The 22792-nt window shown below is 36.2% G+C and overlaps 1 protein-coding gene across 2 annotated transcripts in view; it reads left to right on the top strand.

Annotated features, from left to right (window-relative positions):
• Positions 1 to 22792, top strand: part of PRORP (protein only RNase P catalytic subunit) — a 131072-nt gene that overhangs the window by 35861 nt on the left and 72419 nt on the right. For both annotated transcript variants that reach the window (XM_029951644.1, XM_029951645.1), the window contains exon 5: positions 15663 to 15770. In XM_029951644.1, coding sequence (XP_029807504.1) covers positions 15663 to 15770 — 108 coding nt within the window. The remainder of the gene's footprint in view (positions 1 to 15662; positions 15771 to 22792) is intronic.

The following is a 22792-nucleotide window of genomic DNA, read 5'->3' as shown; positions in this document are numbered from 1 at the left end:
TTAAGGAGGGCACTTGTTGTGATGAGCACTGGGTATTATATGTGAGTTATGAATCACTACATTCTATTCCAACACTATACTATATGTTAACTAACTTGAATTTAAATAAAATCTTATAAGAGAATACATTTAAAAATAAAAATTAAATTAAATGGAAGTAACCCGATCGATGAATGGATAAAAATGTGGGCTCTGTGTGTGTGTGTGTGTGTGTGTGTGTGTGTGTGTGTGTGAGAGAGAGAGAGAGAGAGAGAGAATATTAGTCATAAAAGGAATGAAATCTTGCCATTTGCAACAACATGGATAGAGCTAGAGTATAATACTAAGCAAAATAAGTAAGAGAAAGACAATACCATGTGATTTCTCTCATCTGTGGAATTTAAGAAGCAAAACAAATGAGCGAAGGGGGGAAAAAGAGAGAGAGAGGTAAACCAAGAAACAAATTTTTAACTGTAGAGAACAAAGTGATGGTTACTGGAGGGGAGGTGGGTGGAGTGATGGGTGAAATAGGTGATGGGGTTAAGGAGTACACTTGTCGTGATGAACACTGAGTGGTTAAAATAAAAACTTTTATTTATTTGTTTTTAAACTAAAGAATGGGTTTTTTGTTTTGGTTATTTACTTTTGAGAGAAAGAGAGTGCAAGTGGAGGAAGAGCAAAGAGAGGGAGACAGAGGATCCTAAGCAGGCTCTGCACTGACAGCAGCAAGCCCCATGTAGGGCTCGAACTGACAAACCGTGAGATAATGATCTGAGCAGAAGTTGGATGCTGAACTATCTGGGATACCCAAGCACCCTAAGATAAAAATTTTAAGGAAAAAAAGAAAAGTACATAGGCCGCTTTTTAAATTGGATTATTTGTTTTTTTTTTTTACCATTGAGTTATATGAGTTCTTTATATATTTTGCATATTAATTCCCCATAAGATATATAGGTTGCAAATATTTTTTTCAAACTATTCTGTTAAGTGTTCACTTTATCGATGATATCTTTTGCTGTTGCAGAAGCTTTTTAGCCTATTTGTTTTTTATTTTGTTGCTTTGCTTTAGGTAGGATTTCCAAAAAATTATTATTAAGACTCATGTGAAGGGGCTTTTCTCCTCCCTGTTTCATTCTAGGAGTTTCATGGTTTCAGGTTTTACATCTAAGTTTTTTTTTTTTAATTTTTTAATGTTTATTTATTTTGAGAGAGAGAGACAGCACAAGCTGGGGAGCAACAGAGAGAGAGAAGGAGACACAGGATCTAAAGCAGGCTCCAGGCTCTGAAATGTCAGCACAGAGCCCGAACTCTGTGGCTTGAACCCACAAACTATAAGATCATGACCTGAGCTGAAGTTGGCCACTTAACCAACTGAGCCACCTAGGTGCCCCTACATCTAAGTCTTTAATCCAGTTTGAGTTAATTTTTGTTAGTGGTGTTAGATAGGAATCAGGTTTCATGGTTTTAAATGAATATCCAGTTTTCCCAGCACTGCTTAGTGAAGAGACTATCTTTTCTCCATTGAATATTCTTGGCTCCCTTGTTGAATTTTAGCTGACTGTTTATGCTTGGATTTATTACTGGGCTCTCCATTCTGTTTCATAGGTCTGTTTGTTCTTATGCCGATATCATACTGTCTTAATTATTATAGCTTTATTGTGTAACTTGAAATCAGGAAGTATGATGCCTTGTTCTTTGTTCTTCTTTTTCAGTATTTCTTTGGGTATTTGGGGTCTTCATGTTTCTGTATAAATTTTAGAAGTGTTTTTTCTATTTCTATTTTTATCATGCTGTCGGAATCTTGATAGGCATTGCATTGAATCTGCTAGATGGCTTTTTGATAGTATTCACATTTTAACAGTATTAATTCTTCCAATTCATCAACATAAGTACTTTTCCATATATTTGTCTTCTTAGATTTCTTTCATCATTGTATGAAAAGTGGACAAAGGACCTGAATAGCCATATGTCCAAAGAAGTTACATGAGTAGGAGTGCCTGAGTGGCTCAATTGGTTAAGCATCAACTCTAGCTTGGGTCATGATCTTGCCCTGCATTGGGCTCTGTGCTGAGACGCAGCTTAGAGCCTGGAACGTGCCTCGGATTCTGTGACTCCCTCTCTCTGCCCCTTCCCTGCTCATGCTCGTGCGCTCTTTCAAAAACAAACAAAAAAAAGTTATATGAATGGCCAATAAGCACATGAAAAGATTCTCAGCATTACTAGTCACTAGGGAAATGCAAATTAAAACCACAATGAGATATCACATCACAACCTATTAGAATGGCCATCTTCAGGAAACCTGGGTGTCTCGGTTAAGCATCTGACTCTTGATTTCAGCTCAGGTCATGATCACAGTGTCTTGGGATAAGGCCCTGGATTGGGCTCTGTGCTTAGTGTGGAGCCGGCTTCAGATTCTCTCTTCCTCTGCCCATCTCCCCACCTCCAACACATGCTCTCTCTCTAAAACAAACAGAAAGAATGGCCGTTGTCATGAAGACAAGAGATAACAAATACTGGTGTGGATATGGAGAAAAGGAAATCCTTGTGTACTATTGGTGGGATTGTAGGTTGGTATAGCCACTATGGGAAACAGTATGAAATATGGAGGTTCTTCAAAAAACTAAAAATTCTAGTTCTGGAAACATATCCAAAGGAAATGAAAATACTAACTCAAAAAGATATCTACACCCCCATGTTCTTAGCATTATTTACAATAGCCAAGACAGGGAAATGACCTAAGTCTCCATCACTGGATGAATGGATAAAAAAGTTACACACACACACGCGCGCACACACACACACACACACACACACACAATGGGAATATTATTCAGTCATTTAAAAAAACAAAGAAATTTTACCATTTATGACAACATGGATGGATCTTAAAGGCATTATGCTAAATGAAATAAGTCAGACAAAGACAAATACTGTTATGATCTCACTTACATGTGGGATCTAATTTAAAAAACAAAAAACAAAAAGCAAAAACCCCACCAAACTCAAACAAAAAGAGTTCAGACTTGTGGTTACCCGAGGCAGAAGGTCGTGAGAAGAATTGGAGAAAGATGGTCAAAAGACACAAATTTCCTGTTATACAATAAATACGTACTAGGTATGTAATGTGCAGCATGATGACTAGCTAACACTGCTGTAGGATATATAGGAACGTTGTTGGGAAAGTAGCTCCTTATTCTCATCACAAGGAGAAAATTTTTTCCTTTTATTGCATCTGTATGAAATGATGTTAACTAAATGTGTTGTTAACAATCATTTCACAATATATGTAAATTGAACCATCCTATTGTACACAGTGATGTAGGTCATTAATTTCTCAATAAAATGGAAAAAAAAGAGCATAGGCTACTGTGTAGTAGTATGTGCTGTCCAGGAAGAAGGAAAAACTGTTCCGAGGCAGGTGCCAGGGGGTTCAGGCCATCTTCAAGCATAGTTGTTTCGTTGTCTTCTGGTTTGTGTGGTTCCTAGCTTGATTTTGGTTCCTCTGAGCTATTGTAGAACACAGGAGAGCATGGACTTCTAGGTTGTAAATCCCAAATCCACTACTTACAAATTATGCAACCAGCTTAACTTCTTTGTGCTTTCAGTTTGTTAATCTGTTAGGTTACTAACCATTTTTTAGGAAGCAGAAAGCTAATATGTGAAAAGCATTTAGAATTCTTGTTTTTCTATACTGTGTGATCTACTTGGCACATAGAAAACACTATAAAATCTTCCTGTTACTATTATTTGGCTTGGATGTCAATAGGATTTCTTTCTTCAACCTCAAAATTAAAAATTTTGTGAGAAGAGGCGAGGTGAATTTTTTCATTGTTTCCCTTAATCTCATGAATCCTTAAAGACTTAGATTTTTTTTGTTTAATATTAAGAAGGGTTTTTTAAAAATGATTAGTTCTCATCTTTTTGTTCTTTACAAAATTTTTTTTCAACGTTTATTTATTTTTGAGAGACAGAGAGAGACAGACATGAGCAGGGGAGGGGCAGAGAGAGAGAGAGACAGACAGGCAGACAGACAGAATCTGAAGTAGGCTCCAGATTCTGAGCTGTCAACACAGAGCCTGATGTGGGGCTCTGACCCATGAACTGTGAGATCATGACCTGAGCCAAAGTTGGACACTTAGCTCACTGAGCCACCCAGGTGCCCCGTTCTCATCTTTTTGTTCTGATTTATTCCTCATTATTGTGAGGCTTAAGTTGTCTCTGTTCCCTGTCCTTTGTATCTATGTTTTTTCCTCTTAACATTCTCTTTTAGCTCTTTTCCTCTGCATTCTTGTAGAATTTCTCAAAGTTGGTTCACCTAATCCATGTTCTAGTAAATTACTTCTAATCTTTATTGCTTTTCATGGAGATTTAAATTCTGCAGTCGGCATTTCATTTTTTCTCTCATTTCTGTTTTATTTTTGCCAGGTCCCTTTGCATTTCTTGTGGTTCTCCCCTTAAAACTCATTGCCCTTTCTTCATAGATGTAACTAAATTTGTCCTCAATAATAAATAAACAATAATAAAATATGTCCTCAATCTCCTGAGGTTTTGTTGTTTCTGAACTTCTGCTGCTGCTTTTGCTACACTACCCATTCTTTCTGGCCATTTCACCCACTCTGGTTTTCTCTAGCACCTGTGTGCCAATGACTCACAGATATATATATAGCTCCAGCCCTCACATTCTCATCGAACCCCAAGCTTCCTATTGGCTACCTTCCCGAATAACATTCTTTCAATGACAGGATAAGAGTGGTAAACTATTTTATTTGTCTGTAAACATCTATTTGAATGAGAATTTAATATCTTTCCTCAACACTTTGATGATAGTATTGCAGTATCTTCTGTCTCCCTTTTTGTTAATATTACGAAATTTGCTTTTGGTCCAATTTTTTAAAAGTTTTTTATTTAAGTAATCCCTACATCCAATGTAGGGCTCAAACTTACGATCACAAGATCAAAGTTAGACCCTCCTCCAACTGAGCCAGCCAGGTGCCCCATCAGTCCAATTTTTGTCCCATATATCATCTCCATCCTTTTTGTTGCTCTTAAAAATTTGTTTTTACTTATGCTGTTTCAGTATGATGTATGTGTATGAATGTATTTCTTTTTCCTGCTTGGGATTCACTGAGCTTCCTGAATCTGAGTTTTCATATCTTGATTCACTTCTGAATAATTCTCAGCCCTTGTATTTTCAAATATTGCTTCTCCTGATATATACCCGTTAGACATTTGTGAGACCCTTTCACTCTCCTCTATGTCTCTTACTCTTTCTTTCTTTCTTTTTCTTTAAATACTTATTTTGGGCAGAGCTCAAGTGGGGGAGGGGCAGAGAGAAGAGGACAGAGGATCCAAAGTAGGCTCTGCGCTAACAGACTGCCAGCAATGAGCCTGACACAGGGCTCAAACTCATGAACCACAAGATCATGACCTGAGCCGAAGTCGAATGCTCAACCGACAGCCACCCAGGTGCCCCTACTCATTCTTTCATATTATTTCATCTTGTTATATTTCTGAATTATATTCTGTGTAACATTTTTAGATCTATCTTTTAATTCACTACTTACCTCACATGTATCAGTTCTCTCTACCCATTCATTTATGGGCTTTCCCCCCATTGTTTCAATAAGTTACAGAGCACAAAATTCACCATTTTAAGTGAACAGCTCAATGATTTTGAGTAAATTTATATACTTGTGTGGCTAGCACCATGGTTCAGCTTTAATACTTCTTTCACCAAAAACTTTCATCATACCTTTTGGAGGTCAGTCCCTGCTCCTACCCCTATAACCCCAGCAACCACTGAGCTACAGTCTCTAGTTTTGTCTTTACTAATAGCTGCCTATAAATAGAATCATATAATCTGCAATGTTTTTGTCTTTCACTTAAAATAATGCTGTGTATTTTTTTATAATATATTAGATTTTGTTTGAAATATACTGTTCTTGAGTTTTTGTTACGTGTATCAGTTCTTTTTCATTTCTGAGTATATTCCAGTATATTAATAAATCATAGTTTGTTCATTCACCAGCTGACAGACATTTGGATTTTCTCCCATCCATTTAGTTTCGGTTATTTTAGAATGTTAATTTTAGAACTTCTCTTTCAAATTGTTTTCTTCAGTTTTTTCATGGTCTCTTTCTTACAGTTTTGATTCTTTTTTTTTTTTGTATTTTAATTATCTTTACATATTTTATATTGTCTCTTAAGTTTCTCTACTTTCCTTTTTCTTGAACTCTTTGGGCATTAATCCTTCGTTGTGTCAGAGGACTCACACGTGGTAGATTGTTTACTCTTGTGTTTTTTCATTTTGGTGATGAGTTTAGTTTTAGAAGGGCTTGCTCTTGCTAGGAGTGTTCCCTTTGTTGCCTAGATTGTTGATATTGTCTCTCTGGAGAGGTTTGGTATTTGCTTCTGCAAGGTGTCCAAGAGATATTACTGGATCAGAACCAGTTTTGTGTGTGTGTGTGTGTGTGTGTGTGTGTGTGTGTGTGTGTGTGTGTTTAAGTTAGCCCTACTCCCAACATAGGGCTGGAACTCGTGACCTTGAGATCAAGAGTCATATGCTCTACTGACAGAGCCTACGAGGCGCCTCTGGATCAGAACCAGTTTTTATGTAATTTCTCAATGGAACACTTTAAGACACATTTAAAATACAAACTGGAATTTCTTTTTGTTCAGGGAATTCCACCCCCCCCGCCCCCACTTAGATCCCTGGTAGAGGTGGAGGGGGTGGTATATTGTGTTTTGATACCAGTGTTCCTATCTGTAAAGGTTCCTCTTTTATTCAGGAATTCACTTCCAATTTCTCTCTTCATTTGAGAGGTTTGATATATCTCCAGGTTTCATGGTGGTATCAGAAACCAGACTCCTGTTTGCTAATACCCATCCCGTTTCTTTTCTTGTCTCCTAGACACATTAGCATCAACTTTTATCCTTACCATTCTGACTTTCAGATTTGCTTCATCTTTAGCACTAGGAGATTTCTTTCTTTCTTTCTTCCTTTTCTTTCTTTTATTCTTTCTTCCTTTCTCTCTCTTTCTTTCTTTTTCTCTTTCTTTCTTTCAAGTTCAACCATGCATAGGTTCTTTTTGTTGTATTTTATACAGCCTTTTAGAAATTTCTGGCAGAAAGGGTTTGTTTTTGTTTTTGTTCTCATCTTTCTGGAATCAGAAAATTCAGATAAGATTATAAGCAGTTAAAAACAGGGTAGCATACCATAGTAATTTTAGCTATAATTACTAAATGAAAAACATCCCCTAAAATATAACTTGCTATTAAGGGAACATAAGCTTTCTAAGACTATTAGTTGTTAGATTGCAGTGACATTTTCTAGACATACAATTTCATTTTTCTTTGGCTACAGTAAGGCAATCATTTTAGTGTTCTTTTATTTAACATTTATTTGTACCTCATGGTTTAAAGAAAAAATTTGAAAAGGAATTAGATGTCCATTAGATGTAGAGGGGGATTTTTTTATTGTGGTTCCCATGTTAAGAACAGTTCTCACAAAAATAGTTGGTATTGCCCTGTTTTTCCATATCCGCTATAATGAAAGGCAGTTGTTTTAATACTCCGTTTCTTCTAATCTTTGGAAAATATAATCTGATTGTTGTAGTACGTTGCATATAATTAACATGTTGAGTTCATGGTTTATTTTATGCTGCAAAGTTTTGAGTATACATTGTTGTAGGCCTCCTGTTTCCCCTGAGTTGCCATTCGAGAGGAGGACGTTAACTTGATAACATAAATGGGAGAGGTCTGTTTTGAATTTCCTGCTGAGATTTGTATGAAAGTCTCAGAATAGAAGTAAACCACTATAAACATACAGACCATCATTCCAGAAACTGAAGAGTTTTAACTTCTTCTACCTAGATAGGTAAAAGAGAAGTTTTAGCATTTCTTGGAATATCATTTGTTGAGGAAAATCTGTTGCTTAACCTCTTTGCCTTCTCATCCATAATGTAGGAGGAGTAATAAGAGTCGATTTCTATTGCCATGTATATTGTGAGAGTCATTTATAACTAGGAAGTCATATCTTTGATGGCAGGTGCTGGAATCGTCTGTAACGTGTAAGCTGCCCCATTCTTTTATTTCTTCTTTGCTGCACATATTTGGATCATTTTTCTGCTCCTTTATGATTAGGTAACAACTACAAAGCAATAAATATCAGTTTTGCCCCTTTGTTTCAAATAAGAAATTGGATATGGTACAGAATTTAAAACTTTTGATTAGTTGTTTTCGAATTGTTTTACATTGGTCTCCTCTTTCCCATATTGTAGTAATAAACAAGAATTGACTTTTTAAAATTTAAAATTTAAACTCAAAACATAATATGTAAAAACTTTATAGTTATTTTTTGAACTTTCAAATTGCCTAGTCATTAATCATTAAATGTTCAAAGTTTTTTTGATGTTTAATTAAGGGCCTTGGTGGTTCTTTCCTTTGCCTAAAAGGCTCTTCCCTCAGAGGAAGCATGGTTGACTCCTTCACTTCATTCAAGTCTTTATTTAAATGTCACCTCATTAGAAAGGCCTTTTTCTTTCACCATATCTTAAATAGAGAGGGGCGAGGAAGAGGCAGGCTAACACCCTGCCTCAATTAATTTTTCTTCAAGGCACTTTTCTGTACCTAAAATTAAATATCTATTTGTTACCTTGGTATTACTTGTTCACTCTACTAATATATACATTTGTTTAGTTCAGTGAATTTGTTCACTGTTCTGTTCCTAGGAAGAAGAACATTATTTGGCACATATTAGATGCTTAATGAAAATCTGTTGACTGACCACCTGAATGTATTATAAACTTGTGATGTACAGGTAGAATCTAGCCCAAAAATGTTTTTTTGTTTGAGCTTCTTTGTATTTTATCCGTTTTAATAGTTATTTGACAATATTTCAAAATGGCAGCTTTTTTATTTTCCTTGAAACATTAAATCTCCTAATCCTGGGTATTTATTTTATGTGAAAGCAATTTGCTGGACTGAGCACTGGGCTACTCCCTTTGCAAGGGACCTACATTCTCCAGTTTGTCAGTTTTACTTCTTTCTGTAGAATCTTGGACAATGAGACTTATACTATTTGCTACTTAAGCATTCTGCCTGCTCTGTTGTGTTTTTGTAGACTTGGCCCATTTCACTTATTTATGTCACCTGCCTGGTCCCGGTAGATACTTGAGCTAATACCCTCTGTTGGAAGTTACGGTGTTTATAATTCCTGTGCGGTAACACCTCTTAGATTTACAGTTAGAAGTGTAAAATGAGTAAAGATGATAGAAGTTGTGACTTTTACTGAAGGAGATATATGTTGAATTTATAAAGCCTATATGTTACAAAAATGAAGAATTCCCTTTAGGCCATTGAGCACATAATAAGATGCTCAACATCATTAGTCATTTGCAAAATGTACGTCAAAACCACACTGAGGTACCATTTCACACCTGCAAGTATGACTATAATAAAAAACGCATACAATAACAAGTACTGGTGAGGCTGTGGAGAAATTGGAAGCCTCATACATTGATGTTGAGAATGTAAAATGGCGCAGCTACTTGGAAAACAGTCTAACAATTCCTCAAAAAGTTAAACAGAGAGTTACTATTACTATATACGGTAACTCATGACAGTTTCACTGCTAGATATATACCCACGAGAAATGAAACACACCCATCTAAAATGTGTACATAAATGTTCACTGCAGCATTGTTCATAACAGCCAAAAAGTGGAAATAATCCAAATATCTATCAACTAATGAATGGATAAATAAAATGTGCTATAATCCATACAATGGAATATTATTTGGCAATAGATAGGAATGAAGTGCTGATTTATGTTATATTATCAATGAACCCTGAAAACACTATATTGAGGAAAGAAATCAATCACAAAAGACTCCATATTTGTATAATTCAGTTTGCCATGTGGTAGGGTTGTAGAAATGGGATTGACTGCTGAGTACAGAGTTTCTAGTAGGAAAGATAGAACTAAAATTAGATTGTGATAATGTTGCACAACCTGTGAATTGTATATAAGTAAACCTTGAATTGCAGCTAATTTGTTCTGCAAGTGTTCTGCAAGACAAGAAATCATGTCTAAGAAATTTTAACTTGGTAAATGAGTGATGTCTTGCAATATGAATAGTGATGCCAAATGTCACATAATCACAACTGAGCCAGTGGTTCTGGAAATTTGATTTGATATACAAGTGCTTTGGATTACAAGCATGTTTCCAGAACGAATTATGCTCGCAAACCAAGTGAATTATATGGCATATGAATTATGTATCAATACATTCTTTTTCAAAAGAACTTCTTTTGTTAGTCAAGAAACAAATGATTAAAAGGTTGGTGGATTTTCATATCACAGATCATTAGCCAGTCTGTAAGCAAGTACAATCCCAGCAGCAGCACTAGAAAGAAATAATCATTTAAATTTACCCTCCATTAAAACAGTTAAACTTGCAGATTTGTATGGCCCTATAGCATGCTGTCTCAGTAGGTCACCTCTTTCTTTGTCATGTCTTACCAGCGTGATCTATTTGGTGGCTTTTGAGTGCAATGACATATAAACTTGTTTAGTTTGAAGAGTGAGCATCTTGGGGACACACTGCAAGTATTACAAAGTAATAAAGTATTACTCCTTGACTAGTAACATTTTGTGAATGGAGATTTAGTAATGGGGGAAAAACCAAACCTGACATCTTAGGTTTTTCTGTGTATTAGATATGGATCAGGAAGCTAAATCTCCGGATGGAATTTTATTACACATTCTGTGATTTCACAGAGGCTCCTGAGACTCACCATTCAAACAAACCATCACAAGTATACCTTTTTCCATTCTGTGATTTTAAGGAATTTCTAAGTCTTGTTAAAATAGACTATCAGAACTGGAAAGGAAGTTATCTAGTTTAACTCTTGATTTTCAGATGTCCATTTTTCCAGTCATAGTGAACTACCTTGCTCTGTCATTACTCCTGAGGTGAATACAACGTAGTACTAAGAGCAGCACCACAATAATGTACTAGAAATATAATGGGAAACCTTTTCCATATTAATTAGTGAAACCTAAATTTTAGAAATTTAATGTACTTGTTTTGTTTCCCTTGGTTCATTCAGGCCAAAACAAGAAATTGTCATATTGTTTTAATTCTCCTTAATAGTTTTATTTCCATTTGTAAAAAACAATATTCCTATTGCAACTTTATTTAGTTAGTTTTGGTATTAGTTGGAACTTTTGAAACAATTTGCAGGAAATATATTTGAGCAGGGAAATTAAAAAAAATTTTTTTTAATGTTTTATTTATTTTTGAGAGGAAGAGAGAGAGAGACAGTGTGAGTAGGGAAGGGTCACAGAGAGAGGGAGACACAGAATCCGAAGCAGGCTCCAGGCTCTGAGCTGTCAGCACAGAGCCCGACGTGGGGCTCGAACCCATGAACCATGAGATCATGACCTGAGCCGAAGCCGGACGCTCAACCAACTGACCCACCCAGGCGCCCCAAACAGTGAAATTTTTTTTAGTGTTTTGCTGAGTAAAAAGAAAAGAGGTTGGTCCCATACAACTGAACTTGGCAAGGATAGAAAAGCTAAAGAAGTCAAGTGAGAAATGAAAGCATGCATATGGACCAGTAGTTATTTTATTTTATTTTTAAATAATTAATTTTAAATGAAGTCTAGGTGGCATATAACATTATAGTAGTTTCAGGTGTACGACATAGTGATTCATCATTTATATACATTATGAAATGCTCACTGAGGTAAGTATAATTACCATCTGTCACCATACAAAGTTACTACAGTATTATTGATTATATTCCCTATGCTGTACTTTACATCCCTGTAACTTATTTTAAAACTGTAAGTTTGGGTGGCTCAGTCAGTTAAGTGTCTGACTCTTGATTTTGGCTCAGGTCATGATCTCAAGGTCATGAGATCTAGCCTTGCATCGGGATTCAGGCTCAGCACGGAACCGGAACCTGTTTGGGATTCTCTCCCTCCCTCTCCCTCTGCCCCCCCCTCACTTCTGCATGCGCGCTCTCGCTCACTCTCTCTCTCTCCCCCCTATAAGTAAATATATATATAAATGAATTTAAAATACATACATTTGTGTAATAACCTCCATAATCAAGATATGAGACATTTACACACACACTGATTCCCAAAAGTTCCCTTGTATTCATTACAGTCACTTTCCTCTCCTTACTCCCTAGAACCATTAATCTGCTTTCTGGAAATTGGTATAGTTTTGCATTAAGTTTCATATAAAGGGAATCATACAGTAAGTAACCCTTTATGTCTGCCTTTTCATTTACTGTAATACTTGAGATCATCTGTATTTTTACATGTATCAACAGTTTCCTTTTATATGAATAGTGTTCCATTACTGGATTTACCACATTCCCCCCCCCATTCTTTCACCAGTAAATGGCCTTATGAATTATTTCCACTTTGGGCTATTAGGAATAAAGTCATTAATAATATTCACATTAGGTCTTTGGATGGATGTATGTTTTCATTTATCTTCTACGAATACCTGAGGTAGGTATTATTCAGTGGTAGAATAAACATAAGCTTAAGTTTATAAGAAACTGCCAAATTGTTTTCCAGAGTGGTTGTAACATTATGCATTCCCACCAGCAATGTCTGAAAGTTCCAGTTGCTCCACATACTTTTTATGGTCAGTGTTTAATTTTAGCCATTCTAGTGGTAAATAATGATATTTCATTGGGTTTTTAACTCCCATTTCCCTAATGACTAATGATGAGGAGTATTTTTTCATGTGCTCATTGGCCTAAAAGGAGTTCATCTTTGTAATACTGATACAAAATATTATCTAATCCATAGTTGATACTGAGGTTTTTTCATTTGTGTCAGTAATGTCCCTTATAAGTTTTTCCTTCCCTAGTATCCAATCCAAGACCATACCTTGGGTTTAAATGTTATGTTTTTTTGGTTTTTTATTCTGCAACAAAAATCTCTCTCTCTATCTCTCTCTCTCTCTCTCTCTCTCTCTCTCTCTCTGTCACACACACACACACACACACACACACACACACACAAACTACAAGCCTCTTATTTTATAGCATCTCTCTCAGTTTGGGTTTATCTGATTTTTCCTTGTGATTGGCTATGCACTTGGGGGAAGAATATTACAAAACTGTTGTTGTGGCCTTGTCAGAAGCATCATATCAAGTGGCACACTATGTGAGTATTGGTGATTATTTTATGTGTTGCCTAAGAAATTTCTACCTATCTTGATCTTGTGAGGAATTCTGTTTTCTTCTAGGATTTTCAAAGTTTTGGTGCTTAGGTTTGGATTCATGATTTATTTCAAAGTAATTTTTAATTGTGATGTGAGATAGGGATTGAGGTTCATTGTTTCCCCAACTTTTCTTCTTGTTAATTTTCTTCTTTTTCTGATTTCTATTTCTTTTCTTTTCCTTTCTTTTCTCTTCTCTTCTCTTCTCTTCTCTTCTCTTCTCTTCTCTTCTCTTCTCTTCTTTTCTTCCTTCCTTCCTTCCTTCCTTCCTTCCTTCCTTCCTTCCTTCCTTCCTCCCTCCCTCCCTCCCTCCCTCCCTCCCTTCCTTCCTTCCTTCCTTTTTTCGTGAGAGAGAAAGAGCATGTGCCATGAGCTGGGCAGGGGGAGAGAAGTGGAGTTGGTCTTGGGGCTCAATCTCACAATGGTGAGATCAGGACCCAAGCAAAAATCTGCAGTCAGATGTAACTCACTGAGCTACCCAGGCTCCCCTCTTTTTTATATTTCTTTTATTCTGCTCCTTATTATATTACTTTTTTTGATATTTAATTTGCTCCTCTTTTCCTAGCTTAAGGTAAAAACTTAGATCAGTGATTTTAGACCTTTTTTAAAAAATTTAAGCATTTAAAGCTATACATTTTTCTCTAAATTATTGGCTCTAATGCAACCCATGAATTTTTCTAATTTCCTGTGTAATTTCTTTTTTGGCCCATGAGCTGTTTAGAAGTATTATTTAGAAATCTTTAGACTTTTATACATATCTACTACTATTGGTTTCTGGTTGTGTATATATGTGTGTGTGAGTGATCAGCAAACATACCCTTTCACATTTTAATATTTTATGTTCTATGTGTATATGAAAAGAATAAATATTTTGCTGTTTTTGGATGTAATGTCCTCTTTAAATACCAGTCCAGTTTGGGGCACCTGGGTGGCTCAGTTGGTTAGGCATCCGACTTTGGCTCCAGTCAGTATCTTGTGGTTTGTGAGTTTGGGCCCCACGTTAGGCTCTGTGCTGACAGCTCACAGCCTGGAGCCTGCTTCAGAGTCAGTGTCTCCCTTTTTCTCTCTCTCTCTGCCTCTCCCCTACTCATGCTCTGTCTATCCCTCTTTCTCAAAAAAAAAAAAAAAACATTTAAAATAATAATAATAATAAAACCACCATACTGTCTTTTAAATTTTTCATTCCTTCTCATTTCTGCCTGCCTTTGGTCATTCTCTAGTATCTTCTGATAGTTGGTTTTTTGTTTTTGTTTTTTTTTAATTTTTTTTAACGTTTTATTTATTTTTGATACAGAGAGAGACAGAGCATGAGAGGGGCAGGGGCAGAGAGAGAAGGAGACACAGACCAGAAGCAGGCTCCAGGCTCTGAGCTAGCTGTCAGCACAGAGCCTGACGTGGGGCTCAAACTCATGAACGTGAGATCTGACCTGAGCCGAAGACGGAGGCTTAACCGACTGAGCCACCCAGGCGCCCCTGATAGTTGGTTTTTATGTAGAATTTATATTATCTCATAGTCCAGTACAGACCACTTCATCATTACCAGAAGTGGAGCTCCTTCTCCTCCTTTTCTTTCCTCCATAGCACTCATCACATTTGACATTTAATATAATTTATTACATTATGTATTTGGTTTATTTTGTGTCTCCTTCCACTAAAATGCAGGTTCCACTAAGTTAGAGATTTATCTGTCTAGTAACTGCTGGGCACACAGTAGATGGCCCACAAATATTTGTTGAATACCCCAACTCTTCAGAATAGCCAGAAGTAAGTAAAACCCTGTTGATGACCAAAGAGGAGCTAGTCTAGAGCCTTGTTCTTTCAACACAGTTGCACTGGTAGACTGACATATCTGAGGTTTTCTTCTCCTTGGCTTAGAGAACAGGATACAGAGATTTTGACATTTCATCCTATCATGACTACCATGTAAGTCAATTTAGCAGGCAATAGCTAGGTGCAGATTGAATGAAATAGCATGTGAAAGTACTTTAGGACGTGCTGTGAGATTGTAAGGTGTATCAGTTAATTACATGCAGTTGGCATCTATTAGTCTGGTCTTTTGGATTTCATTTTGAAAGAATCTTTGAGTGTATTTAAAATTTTTTTAATGTTTTTTTTTTTTAATTTTTGAGAGAGACGGGGCAGGGGAGGGTCAGAGAGAAAGAAAGAGAGAGAGGCACAGAATCTGAAGCAGGCTCCAGGCTCTGAGCTGTCAGCACAGAGCTCGTTGTAGGCTTGAACCCACAAACCGTGAGATCATGACCTGAGCCAAAGTTGGGTGCTTAACTGACTGAGCCACCCAGATGCCCCTCTTTGTATTTTTAAGGGATGAATATTCTTACTTATCAGAAAAATAATAAAAGTCATAACAGTTATTTATAATAAAGCCCTTGCTAAGTTTTATTAATATTTTATCTGTCTTTTCTTTTTTAGGAACTTGAGAGATTTCAGAACTTTGTAAAGTGCTGTCCTCCTTTCGATATCGTCATTGATGGGCTCAATGTTGCCAAAATGTTTCCTAAAGCTCGTGAATCTCAAGTTGTAAGTACAAGTTTTATTTTGTTATTCCAAATCTTTAGAAATACTTACTGTACTTTTTTGTGATCTTCCTTGTGGGTGTTAACTCCCTATTTTTCCTTCCTCTAAAAAATAGGCTCCTAAAGGTGTCACAGTAACCAACTACCTATCTAAGATTCACTGTTTTCATCTCTAGCAATTAAATGGCTCTTATAGCCTGACCAAGAGTGATTTAAAAAGTCCATGTAATAAAGGGCCATTTCAGCCCTTTTTCTTTTTTTAATTTTTAAATGTTTATTTATTTTTGAGAGAGAGACAGAGACAGAGTGCAAGAAGGGGAGGCAGAGGGAGGCACAGCAGGCTCCAGGCTCCAAGTTGTCAGCACAGAACCCAACACGGGACTCAAACCCACAAACCACAAGAACCAAAGTCAGACACTTAACCAACTACACCACCCAGGTTCCCTCAGCCCTTTTACTTATATAACCTTTGGCTAGCCTCCTTCTACATCTCTCCTCTTTCTTTGGGGTTCTGTATCAATTCCCTGTGAGTCACATCCTTCTATTTGAAATTATTCAACATAAACTAAGAGATGTTAATATATTCATATTTGTTTTTTCCAAACATAGTATGTTCATAAATGAATCTACCCAGTTCTTTTTTTTTGTAAGATAAACATTTGTTCTTTCAGTTTATAAGTGTCTAGTAGTTTCTAATAGGAATGATTTTTAATAGCAGTTACATAAAATTTTATATATAATTTATAGCAATTTTTATAGTTTATAGCAATTATTTTATATCTTATAGAAATTATTTTAATCCTCATTTTTATAGATTAGAATACTAGAAAAATGAAGCCAATTTTGTATAGCAAATCCTTAGAAAGCAGTTATAACATCAGAATTCAATTGTAGACAGCTCCTGGGTTTCAGGCTTGTGGTTCTTACTGCTGCCAATCTATGGCCATTCATCTGCAGTTAATCTGTGTTATTTCTTAAAAATTGCGGCCAACTTAAAAGCTTTTTCTCAGAGATGCTACTAGTCCAGTTTGGCCATTTATATTCAGAAAAGCTTACAAGTACAAAGGACAAGGTTGATTTACAGAAATTTCTTTATATTTCTATCCTTTATATTTATGCCTACATTTTTGTTGTCAAGTGTGTACTTTTTAATCCTTTAGTTTTAAAAAACACAAAAGCAAGTTGACAATATTTTTGTCCTTTAGGTACTTGATGGGTTATTTGAGGCCACACTATTGAAGGGCAAAGCCAGAAAATGAAGCATAACATTATTATCAGTAGTACATGGTGGAGCTAAAATCAGAAGTTCTGCAGCTCAATAAAAATTGGCCTGCCAGAAATATGTACCCCAAAATGGGTGAACATTTTTGGGGAAAGTAACACATAGAAAATGCTATGGTGGATACATCCCCTAGTATCATATGAGAAATTTTTTTTACATTTGCGAAGATCTTAGCAGGTTTGACAAACCAAGAGGCAAAGAACAAAGATTAACCTGTGAAGTCATAGGCATCTACTACTACTTTTAGCTTTCACTCTTAAAATAATTTAATACAACACTTTATGTGACAGGTAACTGTTACTACTCAGCTCATCAGAGCACCATTATCGTGTGGCAGTACACTGGTATCATATTTGGGAAACTGCAGCTCAGAGGCTCAGTTTAGAGATGATACCTGAATAAGGAAAAAGGAAAAAATTTCCTTCTCCAGTTTTTCCTCCAATCTCCGAGGCTAGAGATTTTCAAAAAATAAAGGCATGTCATATTTCTCATAGACCTTTCTTTTTTTCCTTTTTTTAAAGAAATAAATCTATTGTCAGACCCTTTGTGGCTTAGTTTTATTTTTTAATATTTCGTAGGTTGTCAGAACTAGCTTCCTAGTTTTTCTGTTAATCTTTTAAAATAGCATTTTAGTTTAGAAGCTAAGGATTCTGGGGCCAGACTTTTGTGTTTTTTAAAATATAATTTATTGTCAAATTGGCTTAGATACAACACCCAGTGCTCATCCCAACAAGTGCCCCCCAGTGCCCATTCCCCCACTTTCCCCTCTCCTCTATCCCCCAGAGATGGACTTTTCAAATTCCAGTCCTGATTCCCCCACTTTTAGTAGCTTTCATGGTTTGAGCAAATTACTTAACCTCTCTGTGCCTTAGTTTCCCAGTCTGTAACATGGGGATAAAATAGTACCTTTCTCACAAAGATGTTATCAAGAATAAATGAGTTAATATATGTAAGCATTTGGAGCATTGTAAGTATCTAACAGGTATAACTATTACTCTGATTACTATTCAGATTGATTTCCTCATTGGAACCCCAATTCTTGTTTTCAATAGACCTTTATTTGGCAGTTTTTTCCTATCATATCATCTATGTCAATAGAATTAAAATATAAAACTCTGCCTTAGTATTAGACCCAATCTAGGTCAGGTACTCAAATAATAATTGAGAATTGAAGCCAGTACCACCAAAAACTTAAGGAAAATTTTAAATGTGATGATTTTTTAAATTAAAAAAATTTTTAACATTTATTTATTTTTTAGAGACAAAGCACAAGCAGGGGAGGGGCAGAGAGAAGGAGACACAGAATCCTAAGCAGATTCCAGGCTCTGAGCTGTCATGTCAGCCCCCAGTCTGACACGAGGCTTGAACCCACAAACCATGAGATCATGACCTGAGCCAAAGTAGGATGCTTAACTGACTGAGCCACCCAGGTATCCCTAAAATATTTCTTATGTTTAATTTATTTTTAAGAGAGAGTGAGAGCAAGTGGGGGAGGGGCAGAGAGAGAGGGAGACAGAGGATCCAAAGCAGGTTCTGTGTGGGGCTGGAACTCAAGAAGTTGGAACTCAGGAAGCTGGAACTTAGGCTCACGACCTGAGCCTAAGTTAGACACTTAACCACCTGAGCCACCCAGGTGCCCCTAAATGTGATGCTTTTAAGAAATTTTATTTTCTTCTGATTGCAAAAGTAATGCATGTAGAAAATTTGGAAATTGCAGTAAATTATATATAACTCTATCATATAATAATAATCACTGTCAGTCTTTTATTTCCTTGCAGTGTTTTTCCATTTTCTTACCTAGTTGAGCTTCAACTCTGTAATAACTATATCTACATTGTAATTCAAAGTTGTTGAAAGCTATCAATAATAATGAAATTATGAAAGGAGTAGAACTTCCAATTTTTAAATATCTCAGGGGTGGCTGGATGGCTCAGTTGGTTAAGCATCTGACTTTTGATTTTGGCTCAAGTCATGATCTCCAGGTTTGTGGGATCAAGCCCCATGTCAGGCTCCATGCTGAGGACAGAGTCTGCTTGTGATTCTCTCTCTCCCTCTCTCTCTGCCCCTCCCCAACTTGTCTCTGTCTCTCCCAAAATAAATTACAAAAATTTTTTGAAAAGCATACATAAAATCTAGAAGCCCTGTCTCTCTCTCTCTCTCTGTCTCTCCCAAAATAAATTACAAAAATTTTTTGAAAAGCATACTTAAAATCTAGAAGCCCTGATGGGAAGAACAAAGAGATTTACTAGACAAAAAATACTATAAATATTGTTAAAAAATAATGAACAGAACAAATTGCTTACAACACATGTGACAAAGGGCTAATTTTCTAACTGTACCAAGGTCTCTTATAGGCCTGTAAGAAAAAGATGAACCATGCAGAAGAAAAGTGGTTTAACTTTATTCATGACTATATATATGTAATATAAGTATCTGGAAGATACTCATCTTCCAGACAGACAGATTTAAAAGTTGGTAGTACCCAGTATGTTGAATGGTTTGGAGAGGTAAGGTGAAGGGTATAATAATAGGGAGAAGGGTATAATAAGCACTGTATTTTTGGTGGATGATTCGAATACCTAAAATGTTGAAATTCTACTTATGTGAACACATTCACACAAACACATAAAGTTGTTTTCCCAAGTCTGTTGGTTATAGCATTGTTTATAAGCAGAAAAGTCTAATCAACCTAAATACCAGTCTAGGACTTGATATACATTGAAACATCCATTTTATTTACTTTTAAATTTTAATTCCAGTATAGTTAATATACAGTCTTAAGTTAGTTTCAGGTGTACAATATCACTATAGCATCAATTCTGTACGTTACTCAGTGGTCATCATGGTAAGTGTACTCCTTCCTAATCCCCATCAATTATTTCACCCATCCCCTCACCCACCTCCCCTCTGGGAGCCATCAGTTTGTTCTCTATAGTTAAAAGAGTCTTGAAACATCTATTTTAAATGAATGAGGTAGATTTATATGTGCTGATATAGAGTAATAGCCAAATAAGTATAAGAAGCAGTTTGAAGGGGTGCCTGGGTGGCTCAGTCCATTAAGTGCCTGACTTTGGCTCAGGTCATGATCTTGCAGTCTGTGAGTCCAAGCCCTGTGTCAGGCTTTGTGCTGACAGCTCAAAGCCTGGAGCCTGGTTCAGATTTTGTGTCTCCCTCTCTCTGCCCCTCACCTGCTCGCACTCTGTCTCTCTCTCTCTCTCAAAAATAAACATTAAAAAAAAAAAAAGCAATTTGAAGAATAACAAGCTTATATGGCCCCACCTGTGTTAAAAACAAAATAAAGGATTATCCATATAAATGTTTGTTAGATAAGTGTGTGTATACCCAGAAATTTTCTAGAATTATACATAAAAACATAACAATAATAAACTTTTGGGGGTAGAGATAGAGTATAAGAGAGTGGGAAGATTTCAGGTTTTCATTTGTATTCTTTGAATTTTCCTTCACAATGAGTATGTGTTACTTTAAAATAAAAAGCAGGGGCGCCTGGGTGACTCAGTGGGTTAAGCGTCTGACTTCAGCTCAGGTCATGATCTCATGGTACTTGGGTTCGAGTCCCATGTCAGGCTCTGTGCTGACAGCTCACAGCCTGGAGACTGCCTCTTGGATTCTGTGTTTCCCTCTCTCTCTGCACTTCCCCTGTTCGTTCTCTCTCTCTCTCTCTCAAAAATAAATAAAACATTTTAAAAAAATTATTAAAAAAAAATAAAAAATAAATAAAATAAAAAGCATGCCACCAACAGGAAAAGAAAAAAGTGAGGAGGCATTCTTGGTAAATATTCTAAAATAACTATACAATAATACTTTGTATCTTATGCATGTACCACAGCTCTTTAATCATTTCTGTGTTGGTGGGCATATCAGATGGTTTTTCACTATGGTGAATAATGCTTGGAAGATCTCTGTGTAGGTTTCAGATGATTTCTTTAAAATAGATTCCCAGAATAGAAGTCAAAGAGAATGGATTTTTAATGTCTCACAACATACTGCCAAATTGCTTTCCAAAATGATTGTAGCAATTTATACTCCTACCAGCAGGGTATAAAAGCACCCAAATAGAACACATTTCTTCCAGGTTGCTTATTATATGATTGCTGCAACTAATTTAGTTACATTTGTACCATGAATCTGTTAAGTGAAAAGAGCTAGACAGGTTTCCCCCTCCCACCCACTCCTCATTTTTTAGATCAAACATTTAAAAAAAATTGTTAAGGGGCGCCTGGGTGGCTCAGTCCGTTAAGTGTCCGACTTTGGCTCAGGTCATGATATCATACTTGGTGGGTTCGAGCCCTGTGTCGGGCTATGTGCTGACAGCTCAGAGCCTGGAGCCTGTTTTGGATTTTGTGTCTCCCTCTCTCTCTGACCCTCTCCTGCTCGTTCTGTGTGTGTCTCTCTCAAAAATAAATAAACATAAAAATTTTTTTAATTGTTAACAAAATTAAATAGTCCAGAAAGGCAATATTCTTGACTCTTATTTGTCCTCTTTATTTCTCTCTCTTAATACAGTTGCCTATAACCATACATAAAGGAAATATTAGGAATCCTACATATGTGTCTTAAGCTTTTTCAACTTTATGGGAACAAGTTTTTGGATTTTTTTCTGTGGAATACACAGATCATTTATGTTCTTCCCATGAACTTTCTGCATAAAACATTACAAATTCTTTTTGGTCATTTTCCATTAATGACTAATTATTATATATCCTACAGTTCTCTGGAAGTAAGTTCATAAATAAGAAAAGACCATTTTTACCTTCATTATTTAGGGAGTAGCATCATGATCATATATCTTGATCTCAGAGCCTACAGCTTAGGAGTGACAGAGGCCAAGGAGCTAAAAATATGCTCTTGTAAATTTATTTCCTCAATTTTCATAGGTATCTTTTTTGTATTTTAATTTTCTGAAACCAGAGTTTCATAATGTGTAATATCTTACATATGCTGTCAGCAGAAACTTGCCAGTCACCATGTGGAGTTAAGACTTCTTAGTAGCTGTCATTGCCTGGGTATGTGCAGATTTAGCTGTACATACATGACTTATGTCTGTCCACCCACTTATCACTTGAGTTAGTTGTATTAGCAGCTCCACACAGTTTAATATTAACCTTAATCTTAACTTTAAATATTTGCTGAAGGTTTTCTAACAATATAGTGAAAGGTAGTGGCCATAGACACATTTTTCAGAGTAAGCTACAGAATTTTTTTTAAGTTTATTCAGTTATTATTTTGAGAGTAAGAGCGAGAGACAGCACAGATGCACAGTTGGGGGAGAGGAGGAGAGTGCTTTCTCAGCACGGAGCCCAAATGTAAAGGGCTGGAAGTCACAAACTATGAGATTGACCTGAGCTGAAGCCAGACGCTTAACTGACTGAGCCACCCAGGCGCCCCAGAGTAAGGTACAGAATTTTTAACCAAGAAGAGGTTGATATAACTGATTTTGCATTTTGAAAAGCTGTCACTCAGGCTATGAACTTCAGTCTGAGAAAACTTTCCCGTAGACATTCAAGTCTATTAACCTACTTGGTAAATAAGAAAAAACTGTTTATAACACATGTGACAAAGGCAGAATGGCATAATTCATTGAAAGAAAAAGCAGTAATCAAATGTGGAGTACAGTAATACCCCAGTAGTCTTCAGTCTGTCTTTGCTATTGGTCCTAAAAGTAATGAAGAAGTAAAGATGAAGAACATAGGTTCTAAGGAGAATGGTATGTAATATGTCATCCT

This window comes from Suricata suricatta, chromosome 9 (genome assembly GCF_006229205.1).
Source record: "Suricata suricatta isolate VVHF042 chromosome 9, meerkat_22Aug2017_6uvM2_HiC, whole genome shotgun sequence".
In the NCBI taxonomy this organism is placed as follows: domain Eukaryota; kingdom Metazoa; phylum Chordata; class Mammalia; order Carnivora; family Herpestidae; genus Suricata; species Suricata suricatta.
This window is presented reverse-complemented; position numbering and strand designations above follow the sequence as displayed.